Below are 23,684 nucleotides of genomic sequence, written 5' to 3' on the forward strand. Positions count from 1 at the left end.
CATATAGTGTCAAGGATAGGCAGATCCTCAACAAAAAGGAGATTCCACCGGGTGAACATCACCTCAGAAAATGCCCTGCATTTTGTCAGCACCCATTCCACCTCAGATAGGCAAGGAATCTGAAGCAAGACCTCACATGCTGAACAGAGCATATGGGGGGAAACCATGTGGAAGGAGGTGCTTCTCAGTGTACTCTGATACCGTGCCATTTAGGGCTATATTTCTTTTTCTCAATAGACAGTAATAGAGGGTAGTTTGTTCTCCTTTATTCATCACCAAAAATGATGTTTAAAAGTTATCTTTCCAGTTTAAATATTTTTATGTAATGCAGCTTTACAAATTTGAAGTTTTATATAGGTAGGAGTAGGAATAGATACTTGACAAGTATGCATATATACTTTGTGAAAAACATTTCATTTTCAAGGCTTGGCTCTAACTATGCTGCTTTTGTCATCAAATTTGATGTCAATCATAAAGGAGAGATTGTAGCATGAATGAGATTTAAATATGGATAAATCAATCTTTCTTGGGGGACCTATGACTCTTACAATAACAAACACAAGCATACTCGGTTGAGGTTTCTTCAAGAGGACTGTCAAATTATTAAGCTCATATTGACTCTTTCTAAGAAATAGTATCTAGTTTCATTTAAAGTATATTGTCTATTATTTCCTATCCGTGGAACAGAGTGCTGAAATCAGGCAGGCAAAATGTGCTGATTTCCTTGTAAAAGTGATGTGCAACACCGTGAGTCCACAGTGGTTGGGCAGAACCATTCAGAAGAAATTAGATCCCTAGACAATAATAACCTCCTGGCCAGGAAGTTATGAAAACTAATACTGTTAGCTTCTTCCTTTAATAAAGCAAGGGTACTCTCCCCCAAGGACTAAAAATGGCATGCTTGCCTATATGTGATCTATCTTTACCAATAGCAGAATTCACTAATTGAAGATAAAACAATTTGCACTCTGAATGATAACAAGATAGTACTTTATCAAAATCCTTCTCTCCCTCATTACTTATTTTAAGGATTGGTCTTATTTCACTACATGGTAATTATACCTTCTCTAAACCTGAGGCTTATCTTTTGGGGGGGAAGATCCTTCTATATTAATATAACACACGTTAACACCAACATTTCCCTCTCTCTTTCAGCTATTGCAACAAAGATGTCATTAGCAGACTCAGCAGCCTACATCCAAGCTAAATTTTACTTCATCTTTACATATATCTGCTAAATAATGTAAGGTAGCAATGTTGAACACAGCACATAATGACTACACTTTATCACTTGCAACTGAATTGCAATTCCAAAGCTGCATAGTCTATCCAGCAAATATTAGGTAGTGCTTTTATCAGGAAAATAGGCATAAGTGCTTATTATATATTATTTGTCTTTCATTATCATCTGGAAAATACCAACTAGGGTAGAGTCCCACTGTGCCTAAGCCTATATTGTAACAGCAAGCCCTCTTCCCTAAAGATATATAATTGTTTGTATATGCCTTATGATGCAATGCAGGCAGCTATTCCTTTGCAGGAAGAATGGTTAAGTGATCCATGGCGGAGAGTTTTATTTAATGCTGAGATATTTATTGTGCCTCTTTTTCTTAAGCCAACAATTAGGATTTTAGGTTGATTAATAGATCCGTACAGTAGGCTAGTTCCTAGGCAAACTCCTATCCTCCATATACAGACAAGCAAGAGAGACTCTTAGAGCATTCCAGGCAGGCGAAAACACCCAAGAAGGGTGCAAAGTAAAACCAGTGATAGGGCTGGCCAATATAGCGGTATATCGTCCAAAACCAGTTTGAAATTCACATGGTGATAATTGTTTCATAATACAGTGGTACCTTGGTTGACAACCATAATCCGTTCCGGAGGTCCATTTGTAAACTAAAACAGGTTGTAACCCAAGACGCGCTTTCGCCAATGGGGCCTCCAAAAGAAATTTGTTTGTAATCCCAAAAAATGGGTTGTAATCCAAAAAAATGTTGCAAACCGGGACATGCACTTCCAGGTTTGAAGTGTTTGTAATCCAAAATGTATGCAAACCAAGACGTATGCATACCAAGGTACCACTGTATTAGAACTGGCAATATATCACGAATCACAATGTGTGTAAGGGCTAGGCGATAACTGGTTTTCAACACTGCGATAACTCACCAGCTAAACACTGCAATGGTTTCAGCAGCTGAACCTCACAATATCACCCGCTAAACATTGCAATCTAGCACAGTGTCTGAAATAAGGATGGAACTATACAGAGGCGAACAGGACAATGTCCTGGCAACTTCTACTACTTAAGGGTCTAAATCGGATAAATGACATGATCAATCATCACACAGTCAGCTTCATCAGCAGGCAAGCTGTTTCTGCCACTGTCTCTTGCCGCCACTGCAAGGCCTTGCAGGCCGCCACTACTGCCGCCGCCACGACAAGGCCTCGCAGGCTGCCACCGCTTCTGCCGCTGCCGCCCACTGCTGTGGCGATGCTTCACAGATTGCTGATTATTGTGCCCTCTGCCAGGCTGCTTCTGCCCTTCCCCTGCTGTTGTTGATTCTGCTGCTGCCAGGCTGCTGCTACCTAGTAGGCTTGCTGGAAGTCTGGCAGTCCCAGATTATTTGTATTCACTATTTCTCATTCCCATACTTTGGATTGTGCTGAATACCACTATTTGGTAGACAAGCCCCAAATCAAACGTCTCATTTGGATGCATTTTGACTTGCCTGCTGCTGAAAGTGACCATGAGGTGATAGATAATATCATTTATCAGTTTTAGACCCCTAAGTAGTAGCAGTTGCCAAGACGTTGTCCTGTTCGCCTTTGCGTGGCTCCTTCCTTATTTCAGATATCGTGATAGATCAAGATATCACAATGTTTAGCTGGTAATATATCACAATATTGAAAACCAGTTGTCACCCAGCCCTAGTCGGTGATGGGTGTGTGGTTTGAAGAGCTCCAAGGATGACTCAGAGAGTCATGGAGGGAGGCATTTGGTCTCCAGGCCCAAGGTTCCCCATTCCAGTACCTGTATTAGAATGGACGAATAAGCTAACATCAAACTCGATGTTTGATGTTTTCAAATGTTTCAGGAGATTCATCTTCAGGCTGCAGTAGGAAGCCTGGGGAGGAGGGGAATCTCCAAAAGTTTTTAAATGATTTAATGTGGAGTTTAGAAAGACAGCATGGCTAGTGTCTTGTCTCTTAGTGCGGTAGTACTGCTGTTGATGCCACTTGTTTGACAGGGAGATTTGATAAAGGGGTATTAATTTATATACTGTATACAGACAGAGAAAAGCAAGGAACAGCTGGAGAGGTCACACAGGTCAAGACAAGGAGTCTGTGCCTAGTGGACTTCCCAGATGGCAGCACATTCCAATAGATCACTCACCACACATCATGCCTCAGAGATTTGGCAAGCTACAAAATGAACTAGCATCTGGTCTCTTAGGTTTCTTTCGCTTTCTTTTCCTAATAGCCAGACTTCCTTAAGGTTGATTTAGCCCCAAGGCAGTCACAATCCCACAACCGACACCAAGATGTTCTCATAATAAATTCTCATTCCAGGCATCATTTTAAGCTAAGCAGAATTAGGTTTCTGCTATATTTACTAGTTATTTAACAAACAGTCACTTGACCTTCACATCTAATTTGAATACTTTTAGGGTTCTTAAGAATAACATATCCGTATGTTTTCCAATTTGAGGATGATTATAAATGGATGGGAAGTAGCACAGCTCTTTGAAATTGAAGAGATCTAACCCAAATGTCTCTCAACGTAGTGCTTTGCTGCCAACAGCCTAATTAACAGATATAGATGTTTCAGAAAATGAACATTCAAGAACTAAAATATGTTTAGACGATGGCTGCTAGTAAGCTGTGGAACTGGTGGGTCACCTGTGGCCAAGGAGGTCATGTAGGCCAGGCCAATAAGGCCACATGAGTCGGATCAAGGAAGTCACATGGGTGGGATCAAGTTCTGGTTTTCTTCCCATCCTCCTCCCTTGCAAAAGTGTGAATACTAAAGTACTAAGTGCATAACTCAACTGAAAAGTGTCTAGCCTTGTTCTAGAAGGGGTCCCTGGCAACACAGTAAGCATATGTTACTCAGAAGTAAGCCCCATTAAATTCCATAGGAATGGCTCCCAAATACTACTGGAGCATGAATTGGTTAGTCTTAAGTGACACACAGAGCTGTTAACCAGCTCTCCCCCAAACTATCAGCCCTATCGAAAAAATATTATCCCTAACTTATTCATTTCTATGCCTCTTCCCAAAATGTGGAAGGATATTAAATGGACAAGTGTAGGAAGCCAGGGTTAAAATCACCACTCCCTGGGTGTCCTTGGTATTTACTGTCAGTCTATGTCTCAGTGTTGTGAGGATAATATGTGGAACAGGAGACTCATGAATACTATGAAAGGAAACCAGGCTTACTTGTTTTAATTGGTTCAACACAGAATAGCTGGTCACGTGGAAGTAGCAACAGGAACAAGCCACTTCTATTGGGTCTGGTGGCTAACTTAGGCTGCAGTTCCAACCATGTGTACTCTGAAACAAGTCATATTAAAGTCAATGAAGCATACTCCTGGGTAAGTGGGGTGAATTTATTAACTGTGTTCCTATCATCTCCCAAAACAGGAGTTCACTGGGTTTCTCCCAAAGCAAAACAGTTAAAACTGTACACTGAAATCAATATGCAACTGATATGCAATTTAAAACATTATTAGAAGTATAATTCAGGTTAACAGTTTCCCAAGAATATATACTTTAATATACAGATACTGCACTAACTAAAAGCTGGTTCGGTGTGATAAATAGACAGATAGACAGACAGATGGGAGGGGGGTTATTGGGTTGTTTTTGTTTTGATTTTGATTATCTATTTTGTGGTTTTATTTTCTGATTTTATCTTGCAGACTGCCCTGAGACCTGCGGGTATAGAGCAGTATATAAATTTATAAATAAATAAATAAATAGTTATGTTCTCAGAACTCAACTTATTTTTGTGATGATAGGTTGTTTTAAACTGTTATTAAGATTGTGTTTTAATGTTGTACCCCACCTTAGGGTGAATGGTGCATAATTAACAGCAACAGTAAGCAATCACACTGGTGAAAAAATGTTGGCTTTGTGCTTCAGCTGGCTTACAAATTTGGTGGCTCTAAGATTAACTCCACATGCAGACTCACTAAAAGGGGTGGGCCGTTCAGTTTATTTTTAATCATATCCATATCTATGCACCTAGAAGTCCATTTTGTCCTGTTTCTGCATTAACAGGTAAACACTGGGATAAGCATTTAAATGTGCACTTTTTGTTGGTTTTTAAATCCTTCTCAAAATATGTATTTTTAGGCAACAGCTCTGTGCAATTAGTGCTAAAACAGCATTGCTGGGTTTTTATTTTGTAGTTTGTATCCTTCAGTTCTGGGAATAAGCCAATCTTGCGAATGCTTGGCAATACCAGGACAGAGAAGCCCCACTGATTCTATGATTTTATGAAGACAAAAGGTCTGGTGTCAACAGGTTGTGGGTGTCAGGCACTGAAGTTTGTCTTTTACCAGCTGCTGTATCCAATCTACCAGAAGAAATATGAATATTTCATTTACTTACTTTGAATTACCTTTCTAATATTACATAATAAAATAAAATAAAACAGATGCATTGTAGATCTGATGTGTTTGCATTTGTACAATCTGGATATGATTTATTAAGCTTGAAGTTCATATGAAGGAAAGCAGATTAGCATAATTTTCTGCTTGCTTAAGAAGTCACAACAGTCCAGATTATGTAGTAAATTGAGGAAACTGTTTTAATATGATAAGATGAAATACCACCTACAGTATGCTTGATCTTCCTAGCTTGATTTTTTATCTAAATGAAAGGTTGGTTTGTCATACTGATTTCTAATTTAACTTTGCTTTGTAATCAAAGGAAGGAAAGTGTAAAAGAGAACTCCATTTGCTTCAGCAACATTGAAAATTCAGGTGATTAGTGAGGCCTACAAAGTGTTTAAAGCTGAGGGAATTGCTCATGCAAATGAAAGTTCCCGAATTGGGGCCTTGATTTTATATTCTGTAAATTTATTGTATTAGGTGAAGATTCCCAAGGAGTTAAAGTGATGTTTTGTTCATGTCATACTCTGTGCATAATAAGAAGCAAATAACTCAACACAAATTGGAAATTGTCAAGAGCGTGACAGCTGTGCTTCTGACTTCTCTTACAAGGAAATGAGGGGAATTTTTAGGTCTGCTATTCAAAACACAATTAAATTGCCAACTCAGGGGACTGCAGCACCACAAAGCAAACAAAATGGGATGAACTTTTGCGTATTTCTTCCATTAATTTTATTGCCTCTCTTGTGTTTCATACTCTGCTAAGTTCAGAAAGGACCTTTAATTAGCAAATATTCAAGTATATTTATTTGTTATGATGATTAATGCAATATTACAAATTGACATGAAGCTCTGTTGGGTTACCTGTTATTTCTCTGATACCTTTAAAGAGAACCCTGGGAGAAGAAGCTCTCTATGCTCACTCACAATGTTTTCCAAGGAAAATATTTTTAGGGCTTTATAGGTCGAAATCAGAACTTTGAACTGGATCTGGAAATTAATTGGGAGCCAGTGTAATAGGGCCAGGATTTATGTAATCTGCTCAGACCATCTGGCCTGAGCAGCCTGACCACCAAATTCACCAAACTCAGAACTATAAAGCATCAATTTCAATACTGCAGAAGTACCTGGGTAACACAATGCATTACAATTATTGCCAAAGAAGCATTACTTTTTCAAACTTATTATTTAGGTCGCTATTGAAAGATGAAAGTCCTTGATTGTCTGGAAGATGAGAGAGCATTTGTATCTGATACTGGCACCTGAAATTTAGAGAGCATGAATATTAAGATCATAGATCCTGTGGGTGGACCAGGAACAATCTAGTTCCAAGAATAGAACATAAGAAGCATCTTGCTTGATTAGACCAAAGGCATATTTAGTAGAAATGTGTGGTGGCCCCAATATTCACCTTTTATCTATATGTGTTCCTTTTAATTCCAGTCTATTTCTGAGTTGCTCTGTGTTTTCTCTACTTAAATCTGTAATTCAGGTTCTGTGCCACTCTCTATAAAATGAATCTCCCTGTTCCTTATTCACTATAATGGGGAATCTAAAAATGGCTGTATCTCCCCCACTCCCCTTTTGGCCAAATTAGGTGAAATTTACAAGCATAGAAGCCTATCCAGAGTGGATTGTGTCTGCTAAATTGCAGGCAGTCTAGAGGATTTTTTTGTTGGGAAAGTTCCTCCATAATCCATATTAGCACAATACCTGTATCACACCTGCTAAAACTTCATAAGATTCACATTTTTGAGAGGGAGTGGGGGCTTGTCTCTTCTTCCTCTTACCTAAACATAATTAAAAGTTCACTGAGTGGTATGTATTTTTGCATGTGGATTTTTGCAGCTTCAGACCTTTCCAGAGCTTGTTTGTGTCTTCCATTGCAACATGAACCTAGCCAGCTGCCTGCAGAGTTCTGAACAGCTCTAGGGTTGTCGCAGCTGCTGCTGTTAAAGCACAGCAATGTAGATTTTAAAAAAAAAGTTTAAAAAACTTTTGCTTTTTAAAGAAATTTTTCACTGCTGTGCTTTAACAACAAAAATAAATAAACGCAGAGTTCTTCAATGCTTTGCAGACATTTTGGACAGCCTTGCTTCTTGGAGAGCCCATGGATATAAAGTCACCTTTGCTTCTTGAACTCCTCTTCTACATGCTGTGTTAACTACACAGAATATGGTTTTCACCAGAGTAGAGAGTATATATGTTTCTTTTAAATTTACTTTTCCCTCCCATGTCTAAGATAATGTTTTACAGTGCAACCCTGTGCATGTTTATTTATTTTTTCCCCAATGGTTGCCTGTTGTTTTTTAGCTGTTTCGATTTTAGTTGTAAGCCACCTTGGATCCCATCAGGGAGAAAGGTGGGATATAAATAACTATAACCACAACAATGAGATTTAGGAAACACAACAACAAAGCAACAGAGATTTAGGAAAACACAGAGAAATAAGAGCAGAAAATATGGAAACAACAGGGAGAGAAGGAAACACAAAACTTTTGACTTGGGTTTATTAATGTTACCCTTTGAGTCGGGGAGGGGAGAAAGCACCCCGAATTACTTCACCTCATCTTATTATTCAACCCCCACCAAGAGCTTCTACACCCCACTACCCCTAGTCCAGTATCCTGCTCTCACAATAGCCAACCAGATGCCTATGGGAAGCCAGAAGCTGTACACGGATGCAACAGCCCACTTGTGATTCCCCAAGTATACACACCTCTGACACTGAAGGCAATACAGTGGTACCTCGGGTTAGGAACTTAATTCGTTCTGGAGGTCTGTTCTTAACCTGAAACTGTTCTTAACCTGAAGCACCACTTTAGCTAATGGGGCCTCCTGCTGCTGCTGTACTGCCGCTGCACAAAGTTCTTAACCCGAGGTAATATTTCTGGGTTAGTGGAGTCTTTAACCTGAAGCATATGTAACCCGAGGTACCACTGTACACAACAATCATGATCAGTAGCTCTTAATAAGGTAGAAAACCACCATAAACCAACCAGTGTGAAGGCAAACACACACAAACAAACCCATCCCTAGAATAACACGAATTGCCCAATTTACAGTGTGCCATACATAAGGGATTAAGAGGCCTTGTATAACACCTGCTATTCATGTTAATACAAAGAATTTCTGCCATAATACCATTTGGCCATATTTTTCAGTGCTTCAGTGCATAGTTTCTTCATGCATTCAGACTTCAGAAAGTTATTTCCTGAAGATCTCAAAAAATGGCTAGTGTAGTATCAGACAGAAAACTGTTACATTTTGATTTTTTTAAAAAAATATGTTACTCCTTTTCAAGGTCCCTTGATCATGGACAGATGCTTTCTAGAGCCTTCTCCTAACACCCATTGTGATTTGAGGCAGAACAATGCTCCTTTGTGGAGGCCCGCAGCATTCTGTGCAAATGGCCTCCGTGGCTAGTGTAGTGCACTAAATGATGCAGAGATTTCCTTTCAATTCGTGCCATGTGATGTGTCAGTCTTTGCCAACCAGTTCAATTGCTATCTGTGCATTCTCTTTGTTAATAGTTATTCCTGCTGGCTGCCATAAGGTCTAGCTTTAAGCTCAATTTTCAAAGAGCGTATCCAGCATTCACAACATGTAGAGGTCTGTATACATTCATCATGCAGTGGTGAATCTCAGTTGGCAAGATCTCCTCAGCTGTGAGAAATTCAATTACTGTTTGCTACTCAAAATGTGCATCAGTGGCAGTTGTCATTCTGAACTACCTGCTTCTGTTCCTCTTTGGTGTGAGAGATGCAGGGGTGGTGGAACTTTTCTTGGAAACAGGCTGGAATCCGTCCACCGTCTTGCTCGTATAATCTGCTATCATAGTATCTGACATTGTTAGAGAAATAGAGGAGTACTTCCTCCCAACGTACATTGTCATAACAGTGATGAGAAGAGTATCGGGAGAAATACTTCATCACCGTTGCCAGCCTGATGGGCCATGCGACAACAGCTGCTCCATCTGCTTCCCCAGCCTGGAGTGGCCAGGCACACATCAAAAGAGGGCCTTGATTGGGTAGAGGGGAAGGTATTTAATTAGCAGTCTATAAAAGTTATCAGCACAGAGCTTGAACAATGCAAAATATCTGTTTGGAGCAGTTCCTTATTATTATTATTATTATTATTATTATTATTATTATTATTTACATATGCACTAGCTCAAAAACCAGTTTAAGGCTTTTTACAAGGCATTTAAAGGCACAGGTCAGAATGAAGTGCGGATTAGGTTCCTTGCGGCAAGGTCCGTGACTGATTATGGCAGGGACAAAGAGAGCTTTTTCAAATTCACAAATGAAATCTAAAGGTTCAGTTTATTAGCTGAACACATGGAATTGATATGGGCCATTTTTTAAAAAAACAACTTTGGCTTTGAATAATTTGCTTCAGCAACTCCAACATTGTTTAATTCATTTTGACAACTTTGACTTTATTTAATTTGCTTCATCAGCCTCAACCCCATTTATTTCACCTGCTCTGCCTGTGTTCTGTATTCAAGCCTTTGTGCAAAATTGAGGTCAGACCTTCATTTGCATTTCTACTTCTCTCAACTTAGCCCTTGACGTGAATTGTGGGTACTTTGAATTAAATGCATTGTTGTCTATTTTGGAAGTTGATTACCAAAACATCTTGCTTTACAGATACCTTTGCTACTGCCAAAGAACTTTAAATGAAAGCTTAGAGAGTCGCACGGCTCATTTGCTTACCTTTATCTTAATGTTATAGATCAATAACAACTGCAGATGCCCCATTTCTTTAACACATGAATAAGAGAAAAGTAGAAATGGATTTTGCTTTTAGATTGGCATTTTTGCTTTTAAAGTTGCGTTGGAATTCAGTCGGTATATTTTTGGGGGAACAATCATTTCAAGTGCTCAGAGGCATAGACCTCAGTTTAGCTGCTCTTGTGTGAGCCAAGCTGCACACACAAACAACTCTGCAGCCATGTCTGTACAGTGGTACCTCTGGTTGTGAACAGGATCCGTTCCGGAGGCCCGTTCGCAACATGAAAAGAGCGCAACCCGCAGCAGCATGTCTGTGCACACACGAGTTGCGATTTGGCGCTTGTGCGCATGCGCAAAGCACGATTTAGTGCTTCTGCGCATGCACGAGTGGTGAAACCCGGAGATGGCCCTTTCTGGTACTTCCGGGTTGCCACGGGACGTAACCTGAAAGAACATAGCATGCAGCAAACCTAACATGAGGTATGATTGTAATCACAGTCATTGTCCCATAAAAGAAGGAGGAGTGAGGATGGAGGAGGAATAAGCTTTAAATGGAATTATACTGGAAATTGGCAATTCCCACCTCCTTGAGACCACCTCTTGTATTGAGTGCCTGCTTATATCCCAGCCCCCTGTGCATTTCTCAAAAGCTCAACTACTTATATGCAAAACTATACACAACAAGTAATACATCATATATACAACATTTATAAAAGAGTCAAATGAAGAGGAAACTACTATGTACTACATTTATGCAGCATAATTTGACTAATAATACATACCGTATTTTTGTGTGTATAAGATAATGCTTTCTGCTTAAAAAAAAGGCAAAAATTGGGTGTCGTCTTATACATGGATAGTGAATGCAGAGTGGGGACGTACGATTAATGGTAGAAGCAAGCAAGAGATTGGCAGCGACGATTGGGCAGGTGATTGGTGGCTGCGGCAAGGCCTGCTGCCGATTGGCTGCGGCTGCGGCAATTGGGCAGGTGATTGGCGGCTGTGGCGAGGCGGGCAGGTGATTGGCAGCTGCGGCAAGTGGGCAGGTGAGCTGTTGGTGGTGGTGAGCGGACAGACTATTGGCGGGTGCTGCGAGGTGTGCGATTGGCAGTGGCTGTGGGAAGCGATTGGCAGTGGTAGGCAGGCGGGTGAGCGATTGGTGGAAGTGACCTCCCCCACCCCACCCTCCAAAAAGCTAAACAACTTAATTTCTTAATTTTGCGTTAAAAAAATAGGGGTCATCTTATACATGGGGGCGCCTTATACAAGGAAAAATACAGTAAGTATTTTTATACAGTTGTGTGCATTGTTGTATGTCTCTGCTTATGCGCTAGTTACTCTATGGAAACCTGGAGTATGCATGCATATTATAATACATACTGTGATAACTGTTCATATTTTTAGCATATTTTTGTCAATATTAAGGAGCAAGGACACAGGAATTAAGAGGGGGAAATCTCTGTGAATAAACTAGACATTGAGATTTTAGGGGAAAACCGTCTCTAAAGAAAAGACAGACATCTTGTTTCTGAGGGCATAGTAATGTGCTGCATCTTCAAAGGCCCAGGGCTGGTGCACCAACATACTTAAATTGCATTGTTATTGCATGGTGTAGCCACTAGTGCGCTGAAACTTTATGAACATCTAATTGTAGCAAGTGGATAGCTGTCAACTTTTCCCTTTTCTTGTGAAGAATCCTATTCGGAATAAGGGAATTTACCTTTAAAATAGGGAAACATTGACAGCTGTGAGCAAGTGCCCAGAAAGGCAGGGTCTCTGATATATTCCCTACAATTGCGGTTCTCTCCACTTACTATTTTGAAATCAGTGTGGGAGCCAGACCCTATAGGTGAACTGAATGATGATGATGATTGATTGATTGATTGATTGATTGATTGAATAATTATACCACCCTATACCTGCAGGTCTCAGGGCAGTTCACAGAATAAAATCAGAATATAAAACCACAACGTACATAAGCAAAATAAAAACAACAACAACCCAATAACCTCCTCCCCTCCACACACACACACACAGACACATTTTAAAAGGGCATAGAAAGATTCTCAATAGCCTAAGTTCTGGTACACTTGTTCTTTTAAGTCCATGTCTACTAACATTAGGGAGAATTCTTTGAAGATGGTCCACTACTGGTTTTAAACCCCAGTCTGACTAGCTTGTATGGTGAGATCAGGTTCCCCCTTATGCTGGCAAAGTTATAATGTACGAGGAACATATTGGCATATGTGGTGGAGTTGTAACTATGTACTCAAGTTCTGGAAGCAGGTTGTAACAGCTTGGAGGCTGTTAGTGATATACATATATAAGCAAACATACTTAGTGGGAATGAATTTATTTGGCAACATTCATGAATATTTGGTATGTTTGGTAGAAATAGGAACCTTGTATTCCACTATGGAATATATTTTATGCCACTCATTCTTTTAAAGCTTTCTATGATGATTGTTATTTTATCATACTATAATTTTATTCTTCCTGCTTTTATGATTGCTTTTAAGTATAGATAAGGGGAACAGAATCGGCAGCTTGCTGCAATCAGCCCTTTGGAACTTTCTTCTCTATTAGGGCTGCTTACTTTTAATGAAAGGGCTGTTGCTGTAATTTTTATTTTAACAATCTGTATGTGATCTTTTAAGAGTATGCATTTTAAGTGTACATTTAATTATTATTTATAAATGATCTCATTAGTATGCAAGGCCTCAGCTGGGACTAGTCCTGCTGGATCTCTTTTCTAAAGAGCTAATAACTTTTCTGATAATGATATAAAAGCTTGATGATATTGCTTCATTTAAATGGTCAGTAAAATGCTCTTGTATATTTAACCTCATCATATGAGAGACCATGAAATCTCTTTTGCTCTGTCTCTCTTCTCTGGAGCAATTTCCAACATTTATTTATTTAAGAGTCCACCAGGTTGAAGAAGGGTTCCCTTGGTCAGCAGTCAGATACAAAGGGGCCAACAATGGATGGAGATTAAACAATCCTAAGAAATCACATTATCATAAAAACATTGTTTTTATGGTTTACTGGTTCTGCTGTCGTTCGCATTTAACAGAAACAGAAACTTTAACATTTAAAATCTTTCAGAACATAAAGGAAGAAACAAAATGTGTTCAGTGCACTTGGGGGCATTGAGGATCATACATGCTCAGGGTCAAAACTGTGTTCAGTGTGACAGATTAAGAAACTAAAGGAGACATTACTAAGGGAATCTGAGTTTATAAAAGGCAGTAACACATCTGCAGAGCCTCTGAAGTTGCACACACAGACTGAGTTCATGGCTGGGTGACAGAGTGACAGATTCCTGGAAGTCTGCAAGTCCTAAAACAGCATAGCACTCAAGGCACCAGGATCAAAGCCAGGCCACAGGAGGGCAAGGAGAACACCACCTCACAGGCTTTGTTCATCCTGTGACAAGACATAGCAGCTATAGGAAGATTCAAAACTAGTCTTCAATTTTTTCATCACCACATCATCTGCCACACTACTGTTAGGTCAGGATGCTTGACCACATCTCAGCTTGAATTGGCACAAACTGCCCCAAGCTAAAGATGAATGGAATTTTTAGGGACCCGGCAAAATTTGTGGGATAAACCATAGATCCACAAATCCAGCACAAATTGGGGGTATGCAGATACCATTTTAACAGCCTTTAAAAAAAATATCACTTGAGCTTTTGGAGAAAGAAGGGTTTATAGCCAGAATGACTCTCTCTACCCCATGGGTTAATAGCCTGAGCACTTGAGCATCACTGACAGAGTGAAAAATGGCAAGCTGCAGATTTTCTTGGATCCCAGAATAGAGGACAACATTATTTCATTCCAATGGCAGCAGATGTTCGGTGTCATTTCGCTGGTATAAACATCTTTATGATTCTGGATGCAAAATATGCATTTGGCAAAATGGACTGGATAGGGAATTCCGCTGACCTATGTATTTTCAACACACCATGGGGCAGATTCAAATTTCTTAGTCTACCTTTTGGAATTAAGTCAAATACTGAAGTGCTTCAACAAAATAATTATGACACAATTGGAGAAACCATAGAAGTGCACATAATAGCAAATGACATGAGTGTAACAGCATCCACACATGAGAAACATAACAAGATACTGGAAAATGTGAGAAACATGATAGAGCAGTGCTTGGCCCAAGGAGTAAAGTGCATGGAACATGTCCTCTCATCACATGTAATCAACCCCAATGACAGTAAAGTTGAGACAATCCATCCCCATCTCCCTCACGCATTGCAAAGGCTTGTGAGGGTGAGCCAGATTCATGTAGAGCAGAGATGTCCAATAAGTCGATCACGATCTACTGGTAGATCCCTGCAAGGTTTTGGTAGATTGCGGGTCAATCTCTGGCTCCCTTTCCTCAGTGTCGTTGAAACTGACTCCTGCTCCACCCCCTCGCCCTACCCCCCATTGTTGTCTGATCAGTGGAAGGGAAGGCGGAACTTTCTCTCTGTGGCTGTTTTCATTCAAAGCAATATTATTGTGAGTGACTTTTCCCCTTTGACCATCCTAATTGAAATACATAAAGAGCTGTCAGACATCTAGTATAAAATGTACAGTAATTTTTTGCTCCATGTTTTCTAGGGAAAGTTCTGGGCTTTTGAGGTCCTTGTCTGAGCAATTCTCTTTTTTGTCCCAGTGCTTTCCCTGGAAAACCTTGTAGATCATTGCCAGATTTTAAATCTTAAATCTGAAAGTAGATCACAGTCTCTCAGGAGTTGGCCACCTCTGATGTGGCTCAGCCCTAATACCAGCCTATGCCTCGACTAGAAGCTTGTTTAATCCACATCTAGAAGTTCATTACTTAGGAAGTATTGTATTTTCAAAGTCTCTGGCAAAGTATCTGCAAGATGCTTCTCTGCCTATTGTAACATGACTGCAAAGCTATAAAAAGAGATGCCTGTTATCAAGAACATTAGCAGGAATCTGTGGAATGACACAGATGATGTTTGTGAAGGAAGAGTTTATTATGCAAGTAAAGAATTCTGATGCAGAGTTCAGAACAGAGGCTGAAAGAGAAAGGCTGGACAAGCAAATGAATCCTGGACTGCAGCCAATGCTGGGCGACAAAAGATCCTCTCATCACAAAGCAGTGGTCACAAAGTAGTCATTCCAGACAAGACAAGGTGTAAAGTGCTTTGCCCCAGTAAGATCTGTAACCTATCACAGTTCAAGATAACTGCAGGTATTTCTTAGACATTTGTACCTACTCCCAATTCACTGTTCCTCCAAATACCCTCCGAGATAATTCAGCACACTTTGATGCAACCAAATTAAAAAGTCATATTTGCAAAACCTGGTGTTCCTCAAATATTTGACAGGGGACAATGTCTCTTACAGGCAAGGAAAGAATACAAGCAATACAGTGGGGAATAACATATACTGCAATCTTGAGACCCCCACATTTCAGTGGACCAGCTGAGAGAGGCATTCAGACAATGAACTCAATGTTCCACAAAACAGCTGTATCAAGCTGTGATCAAACAACTTGGTTTTACTGGAACACACTGCTGAGAGCCATGGACTGTTTTTCTGAACAGTTGCTGAAGGGTAGGATGCTATCCTTCTTCACACAGTGTACTATACCACAGCGAGCCCATTGCATCCTAAAGCCATTAGAGAAACAACAAAAGCACAACTGGGATTGCACTTCTAAGCTCCTGTAGCATCATGAAGTGCTGTTTACATGGAAATGGGCCATGGTTGGCTGCCAGCCAAGTTGAGTAGCCACACATCAAGAACCATGATCATACCAGGTGGAGACACTTACAGAGGCAAGATGCAAGATGCCGCAGAGGTACATTAAAGTTTGGTGGTGCACAATCCAGAGGTTATGCACAGCCAGAACTGCCATATGTCCGGATTTTCCTGGACACATCGAAATGGCACCTGGGAAGATTTTTACCGAATCAGCAAAAAGTTGGGGGTGGGGTGGGGGGAGGTCAACAACTTTGTCCAGATTTTCACTTTGGGGAATATGACAACCCTATGCACAGGCACACATTCACTTGCAGCACAATGTGTCTGAGTATAAACAAAACAACAATGAAGAGGAGGACAGTGCTGCCACCAAGCACTGAGGAGCAGCCACCACAGCTTCTGAATGCATCTGAAACTAAATACAAAAGAACAGAACCACCCCAAGACCCTTTGCTGCCTGAAGCAAAGAACAAAAAGGCATCTCCTTCTCTCCATTCAACGCTCAGAAGTCAACTGAACTGACAACTGGATCTTACTTCGACAATACTAATTGGTCAACATGGTCCTCTGCAACTGAGGGCACACACAAGTCTATCCTCCAGCAGAGAGCCGCTATGGTGGCCAAATGGTAGTGAGAGCCCTGCACAAGAAGCATATTTCAACATTATAGAGAGCTGGGTGAAAGAAAGTTTTATGCAATAGACTGAGCTGGTGGCAAAGGCTGTGTTAAATCCTAGAAGTGGCCTTTGACCTTAACGACTGAACACTCTTCTGCAATAATCACCATAGTTCATTTGACCTCTTCTGCAATAATCACCATAGTTCATTTGACCTTAACGACTGAACACTCTTCTGCAATAATCACCATAGTTCATTTTGCACTGTAATTTTGTTTGCCTAAGATGGATGGATGGATAGATGACAGATAGACAGAGCGGAGTTTCTTGTATAAAAGAAAGTCCTACATGGGGGAAGAATTAGTATATACCAACACTTTAGGTCCAGGAAAGAACATGCTTGCTCAGGCTGTGGAGAAAGTGGCTGAGAGAAGGGAAATTGTAGCAAGAGCCATTTTTGCTCTAATAAAGAATGAAGTTCTAAAATTCTCTGTTTCACAGCCATCCTTGAACATGTACCTTCTATACAATATGAAATAGCCCTATCTGCCTAATGACATAAAGGAATCTGCTTCGTTTTCCAGGATTCCATAATAGACAAGTGGGGAAATAAAGCATATGCATTCCCTCTTTTAAAAATGTAGTGTGTGAACCAGCCCTCATCTACATCATAAAATTCTGCTTGCTATAGAGGAATTTTAGTGGTGCAAAAGTGTGGTTTCCTTTTCAGCTATGCTTTGCTGAAAGTTGCTATTTTGAAATCTATTGGTGAAATAATTTATAGCTGATTGTAAGAAGAAAAAGTGAGGAAAGCTCAAAAAGATTCTAAATAACCTGTTTTCTTTCTTTGTTTGTTTCTTTTCCAGCTCCAAGTACAACCCAGCTTGGGATCACTGGGGGTGCTGAAGTTCTATTATCCTGCTGGTTCCTTGTGTTGACACTGTCCTCTTACACCAGCTTAATGTACCTGAAGAACATCGTTCTACAATAAATGTAAAGAACCATGAATGGCTTTTAAGGATTCTTTGAAAGTGCTGATGACTGGATCCAATCTGGTAGAGTTTGTTAAAAAGCGGCGTGGGATATAATCAGCAGTGCTTATGTGGGGATGATCGCCTTCTGTAGAATTGCTCATTATGTAAATACTTTAATTCTACTCTCTTTTTTATTAGCTGCATTACCTTGTGAAGAAGTACACATTGTCCTTTTTCTTCTTTTTTTAAAAAAAAAAGACGTGAGAGCTCTGAAATTACTTTTAGAGGATATTAATTGTGAGTTCATGTTTGTAATCTATAACTTTTCAAAAACATTCAGTCATGGTCTGCTGATTTGCAGACTGTAGTTTACATAAAAAGAACCCAAATATTGCAGTTTAAAAAAAAAAGTGATCTTTAAGGCTGCAATACAAACATCCATTTCCCTCTTTAAATAAGAGTCTATCTTCATTTACACAGAATTTTTCTTTACAAAAAAGCTAAATAATATTGCCTTTGATTCATTTCTTCAAAATTAGATCACATACCTAGATTTTCTTCTAGCATGATACTCAGATTTCAAGAATGAGCCTTGTGATATGACTGCACTGTGCAGTTATGCTTTGATTTTGATTTTCTCGTCAGTTCAGCATGGGTGTGCCTTCATAAGATACTGCTTTTTGCTTCCTCACCAACAAATGGGAGGGGAATTTTTCAATTTTATTTTTTGTAGATGCTTAGCTCAAGGGTACCGAATCTTTTCTTAAGGACAAAAGGTGCTATTGGCTGTAAAATGAACCACCATTGGGGTAAAGGAACTACTCCAAACATTGAGCACAGCAGAAAAAGTAATAGCTGGTACATTTTTCAGTCTGTCAAGTTCAAAGCATATTCCAAACCTGTACAAAGCAGAAGATATCTCTCAGAGACTCCTTTGTGAATGTAACATTTCCTTTGTTCATTCAAAGTCAGAATTTTTATAAGGCTGCAGAGAAAATGACCATCCCTTTATTTTATTGTATTTTTATAATTAGTGATAAGTTCTACATATCAGTATTGTTCTTCCTATTGAATTTATACTGTACAGTATCTGGTTGGTTGGCTTATAGAACATAGTGCTTAGGTCTGGAAAATCTATAGAAGGATTAGAGTTTTGATCATACACACATGCTCTAAAACACACATGTCCATGCACACAAATAACAACTATAATTTGAATGCTACATAAGACAGATGATAACATATCAGTGCCATTTTTTCAAAAAAGCCACCGATTTGCAAAAAATATACCAGTGTTTTCTCCCTTCACAAACATTTGGCTGAAGAATTTCCCCAAATGCCTGTTGTGGCTCTATTCCACATGTCAGCCACATCTCTACATGTTGTAAATGTTATGTTAAACATCATTCATGCTGCACAATCTGCAAAGGCATATGGATATAACCTTTAAAATGTCCTATTTTGTCCTCATTCATAGTTTATCTTACATGCAACATTAGAAACCAGAATGAATATGAATATATATATATATATATATATATATATATATATATATATATATTCTCAAATGATGCCTATTACATATTTATTTGCCAAAATGTCATTAGCATTGTTCTCCTGTTAGAATAACAACTGCATTTTTCTCTTCTGAAAGGACTTCTAATGCCCTGGTTCCTATAAGTCCTGCTTCCATGAAAGTTGACATTGAAAATAACCCCCACATAAAACTTTAGTGAAAGAAACATAGTTAGTAAAGGTTCATCTTTGAAAACAGAAGAAAAATAAGCAATCTGATAGCTGATACTCTGTATCCACTGCATATCCACTTCCAATTTAAAAAAAAAGACACTTGAAAAAGCAGGGAATCTGTACAAATTTTGATCTAGTGTGAAATAAGTGCAAAGATTTTCATTTGAATTTATTCACAAGAACAAATAGTGAGAAATTGCTCTTTGCTACTTAATAGAAGATTCATTTGTTTTCATCAGTTCAGGATGTGTGTTAACAGTTTGCCTCTTTAATTGAAGTTGTTAAGATCTATACTACAAAGTGCAATAACTAACTGATGATGTTACATAAACTGTTGTATCTCAGAATGAGTTTGCGTAGGCATCAAAGCTTAAAAGGGGAATTTAGCGATGACTCAGCTAACCACAGTGGTTTTAATTCAAGTAAACTGACTGTTGAATAAAGAACCGTGGTATATTAAATAATTACATCACCCATTCTAACCCTATGAAACATGGAGGAAGGAGAACGTCATTGACTACATAGAAACAGTTAGCTTTTAATTTCGCCATCATAAAACGTTCAACAAAGCCTGTTCTCAAAGCTCTGACATTATTGTTGCTAGCTGGAGATTCGACACAATTATTTTACACATAAACCACTTCTAAGACCTACATTATGAATTTATTTAGCTCCTTTATTAGCTCCTGTTCTTCATGAATATAATGTTGACGCATTAGAAATAGTACGGCTCTTTAGAAATAGTAATAAAGTGCTATATTAAGAGTGTTAGGTGACAGAACCATAATATATCATGCAGTTTGTATTGAAGGAGAAAATACTTTCGTCTCATATCATGCGCTGTGGACCTACTGGTGTTGCGCTATGGCACTTTTTAATGGAAATATTTGACTGGACTGGTGCAATATCCCAACATTTGGGGTGACTAGACGTTCAAATTTGTTAGGATGGCAGGAAGCACTGGTAACTTGCAAGGGCTGTTTTTCAGCATCTTTGTAACAGAGGCTTTGCGGCGGGCGATGAGAGCTTATTCAGCTGTCTCCTGTGGGGTCCTACAAAGATGCAGAGAACAAGAAGTGCGAGTTGGGTGCACACCCTGTTCCTCCAAGTTGGACTGACTCAAGCCACCCTCTGTATTCCCTCTTGTATTGCAGCTTTAAAGTTCTAGAATTCATTCAACAGGTTGAAAGAGCAGGGTGGCAGAAGCTATTATTCTGCCAGTGCTCTCTTGGGGAATAAGAAACAAGTCAAAGGTATCTCAGAAACCAAGCATATCCAACATTGTTTCTCACAGGCACAACAATAGCTGTTTTAATATCATTTGCTCATCCAAACTCTATAGTCAAGCTAACTGCCTTCACGATCCTCCCCCAGCACATGGAGTCTGATGATTCCTGCAGCAAAACAGGGTGACATTTTATTTTTTATTGTTGAACATGATAATACCTAATGAAAGGGACTAGTAATGTTTTTTGTTTGTGTGGGAGCAGTTGGAACGCATTATTAGCCCAGTGTTCAAACCAGCCTCTGAATTTTCCTTTGCAGTTGCTGGGTGTGATTACTTTATAAATGCAAAATACCGTAGTTGTAGAAGAAAACTTTGTGCAAACCTCTCCCTGCTTCTTCAGGAGGGAGGAGATCATAAGAACAAAGCAGGGGCTGAATCTCTCAAAGTACATACTGTGATACTGGGACCAGCTCAGTAAGTGCTTTCGCGATTAGTCCCATAGAGGCTCCTTTTGAAACCATGGTCAGCCAAGGGCCTAATTCTGTCAAGACAGACACATGCATACAGTTTTGCACTGAACAGTCCCAATAATGTTAAAAAAAAAAAAAGCATGTGCCTGTGTGTTTATAGGATTACTCCCTAATGAAAGTTCCATACTTCTTTGGTAAATCTTTTCTATATGTTCATTGTACAATTTGGGATTTATTGGGACTTGATGTGGATTGTGTTGATTGTCGCAAATTACAATAACATTTTACAGAGTTTATTAGTCCTTAAACTGTGGGGTATGTTTGCTTTCTTCTATTTCTTACATGATAATCTGTGATCATCTAGTTGATATCATCGCTGTTCATATTTTTAATCAACCACAATTATATTTCTCCCAGTCATGAAAAAATATGAAAAATAAATGGATTAGCTCCAAGTGATACAAATGAGGACTTATTATGCATAAATTGTCCGAAGTGTTGAATAGTTATGATTGTGACAATCTGTTTGGCAAATCAGGACACTTAACCACGATTGTGCTGTTGCCAGGTTAATATATAAGGTGCAAAATAATTGCGAAATAAGGTGCAATTACTGTGGTGCAGGTAGTGCTGCTAACTGAAGTAAGGGTTGTCTCAATATACATATTTTGATGGGTGGTTTAAAAGAGATTAGCTGGGAAGATAACTATTCAAAATTCAGTTGAAGTAGATAGGATTTTCTGTTCTTCACTCTTGTTTAAAATTACATTATGTTTCAGATCCAGAAGTACAACTAAACTTGGGGTGATTTTTTTTATTTTATTTTTTGCGCATTTTCAGAATCAATGCTCAACATTATGCTGACCAAAATACCCATCTACCCCACACAACTGTGTGCACTTAAGAATGTGTATACCAAAATATGTATTTAAATGGATAAATAATATGCCTTAACGCCTCAGTATGCACTTACTTTTAGGGACTGGATCACCCTCTTCCAGTCTGAGGAAAATAGTCCATATTCCATAATTTGCCGTGAAAGAGTTTTGTTTTTGAAAAGTCATTTTATCCCAAAAAGGTCATTCAACACTTTCACCAATTAGACTGTGTCAGAAATTCAAAGCCATGGTGAAACTCTAACCAGAGATTGTAGGTGGGCACAGTAATATTTTCTAAGGAAACTATTAACGTTGCAATCTAGATCCTTTTAAATCTGTTGGCATTTTGCCACCAGTGACGGATTGTACCTGGGGGTTATGGTAACCCTAATGAAACTTTCACACTGTTGATTCTTGCTAGTAGATAATCATATGGTATAGACCCGGCCTGCACAAAATGTGACTCATCAAGATGAATGTAGCCCACCAACCATGTATGGCAGCTTACCAGGAGCACCCAACAAGTCTACCTGTTGAGAACTATGGAAATGGGGCTACCTGGTGGACCATGATACATAGGTGATGATGGGCTGTGTTTGGCTTGTTGGTGCATGCCATAGTGGGATATATCCTGTAGTTATAATTAAAGTACTGTGAGTATGGAACTAATGAAAACCTATTTCCGTTTTATTTGTAAAGAGTTCATTGGTTATTTACTCTGTGCACATTTTAAATACAGTTTGCTCTCTTCTTCCTCCCTAAGCGAGATTTCCATCTTTGGTCCTTCTAGCCTTTCCAAGGATCACAGTCTTCTTCTGGCCTGCCCAATAGAGAGTGCCTCTGCTTCCAAGCAAACGAGTCTCTCTTTGCAATATGGCTGAGGAAACTGTACCTGGATCAATGAGCCAGTCAAAGGATTAGCCAAAGAAATGGAAGTTTGAGGGAGGTAGTAAAGGGTAATAGCTGTTCAAGGCAGAAGCATGCTTGTGAAATTGTGTATGCCATATTACTGAAACATCTGTAGAACATGGTAAATAGTTTTTGAAAAGTAGCATGTGCTTTCTAGATCATTATGATGGTTTAGAAAAGCAAAGCAGGAAATATATTTTATCTCAGGCATCTTACATGCAAGGTTTTGCCTGCTTAGTACACCTCTTGACTGTGAGTGTGACAGATTCATTGTCATGCTAGCTGACTTGCATTCTGTAGCCTAATCACAGAATACACTAGCTGAAAGTTACTAAGGTAACTAACAGCACAAACCTATCTGTGTCTACTCAGAAGGAAGCCCTGTTGAGTTCAATGGGACTTACTTCCAGGTAGGATGGAAGGGTCCGTCCATTTCAGTTCTCTCAGATTCTAACTTTTCCAATCTTAAATCCTGTTCTCCACATTTCTGCAGCAATTTGTTTGTTTTTTCAAATCCTCATGAAAAAATTTCAGCATTTTTCTGTAAATTTATCCCAATAAGCACATTTTTGTCTGCAGTTTTGATTAATGTACACATTTTTACAAGCAACCTATCTTAATACAATATATTAGATTTTTGTATGTAATTTCAGAAATGTATTATTTTGTATACACATTTCCTCCTAATGGATGCAGGGTTGTTGTTTTTTCGTAAACTCTGTTTGGAGAACTGCATCCCAAAACTTGGAAAAGAACAAGTTTTGAAGATT

The 23,684-nt window shown here is 39.2% G+C and overlaps 2 protein-coding genes across 6 annotated transcripts in view; one reads left to right on the forward strand and one right to left on the reverse strand.

The window, feature by feature from the left end:
- NEGR1 (neuronal growth regulator 1) overlaps positions 1-18,623 on the forward strand; it is a 452,691-nt gene extending 434,068 nt beyond the window's left edge. For both annotated transcript variants that reach the window (XM_028733090.2, XM_028733091.2), the window contains one exon: positions 17,573-18,623. In XM_028733090.2, the coding sequence (XP_028588923.1) occupies positions 17,573-17,697 (125 nt within the window). In that variant the 3' untranslated portion in view covers positions 17,698-18,623. The remainder of the gene's footprint in view (positions 1-17,572) is intronic.
- LOC144327779 (uncharacterized) overlaps positions 1-23,684 on the reverse strand; it is a 106,079-nt gene that overhangs the window by 17,735 nt on the left and 64,660 nt on the right. For 3 of the 4 annotated variants that reach the window (XR_013392887.1, XM_077928592.1, XM_077928591.1), the window contains exon 3: positions 4,441-4,554. The exons of the other annotated variant lie outside the window; for it this stretch is intronic. Coding sequence is in view for 2 of the 3 variants with exons in the window: in XM_077928592.1 (XP_077784718.1) it covers positions 4,441-4,554 (114 nt within the window). In the remaining variant the exon portion in view is untranslated. The remainder of the gene's footprint in view (positions 1-4,440; positions 4,555-23,684) is intronic. 4 annotated transcript variants of the gene reach the window in all.

Source organism: Podarcis muralis, chromosome 5, assembly GCF_964188315.1.
Source record: "Podarcis muralis chromosome 5, rPodMur119.hap1.1, whole genome shotgun sequence".
In the NCBI taxonomy this organism is placed as follows: Eukaryota; Metazoa; Chordata; class Lepidosauria; order Squamata; family Lacertidae; genus Podarcis; species Podarcis muralis.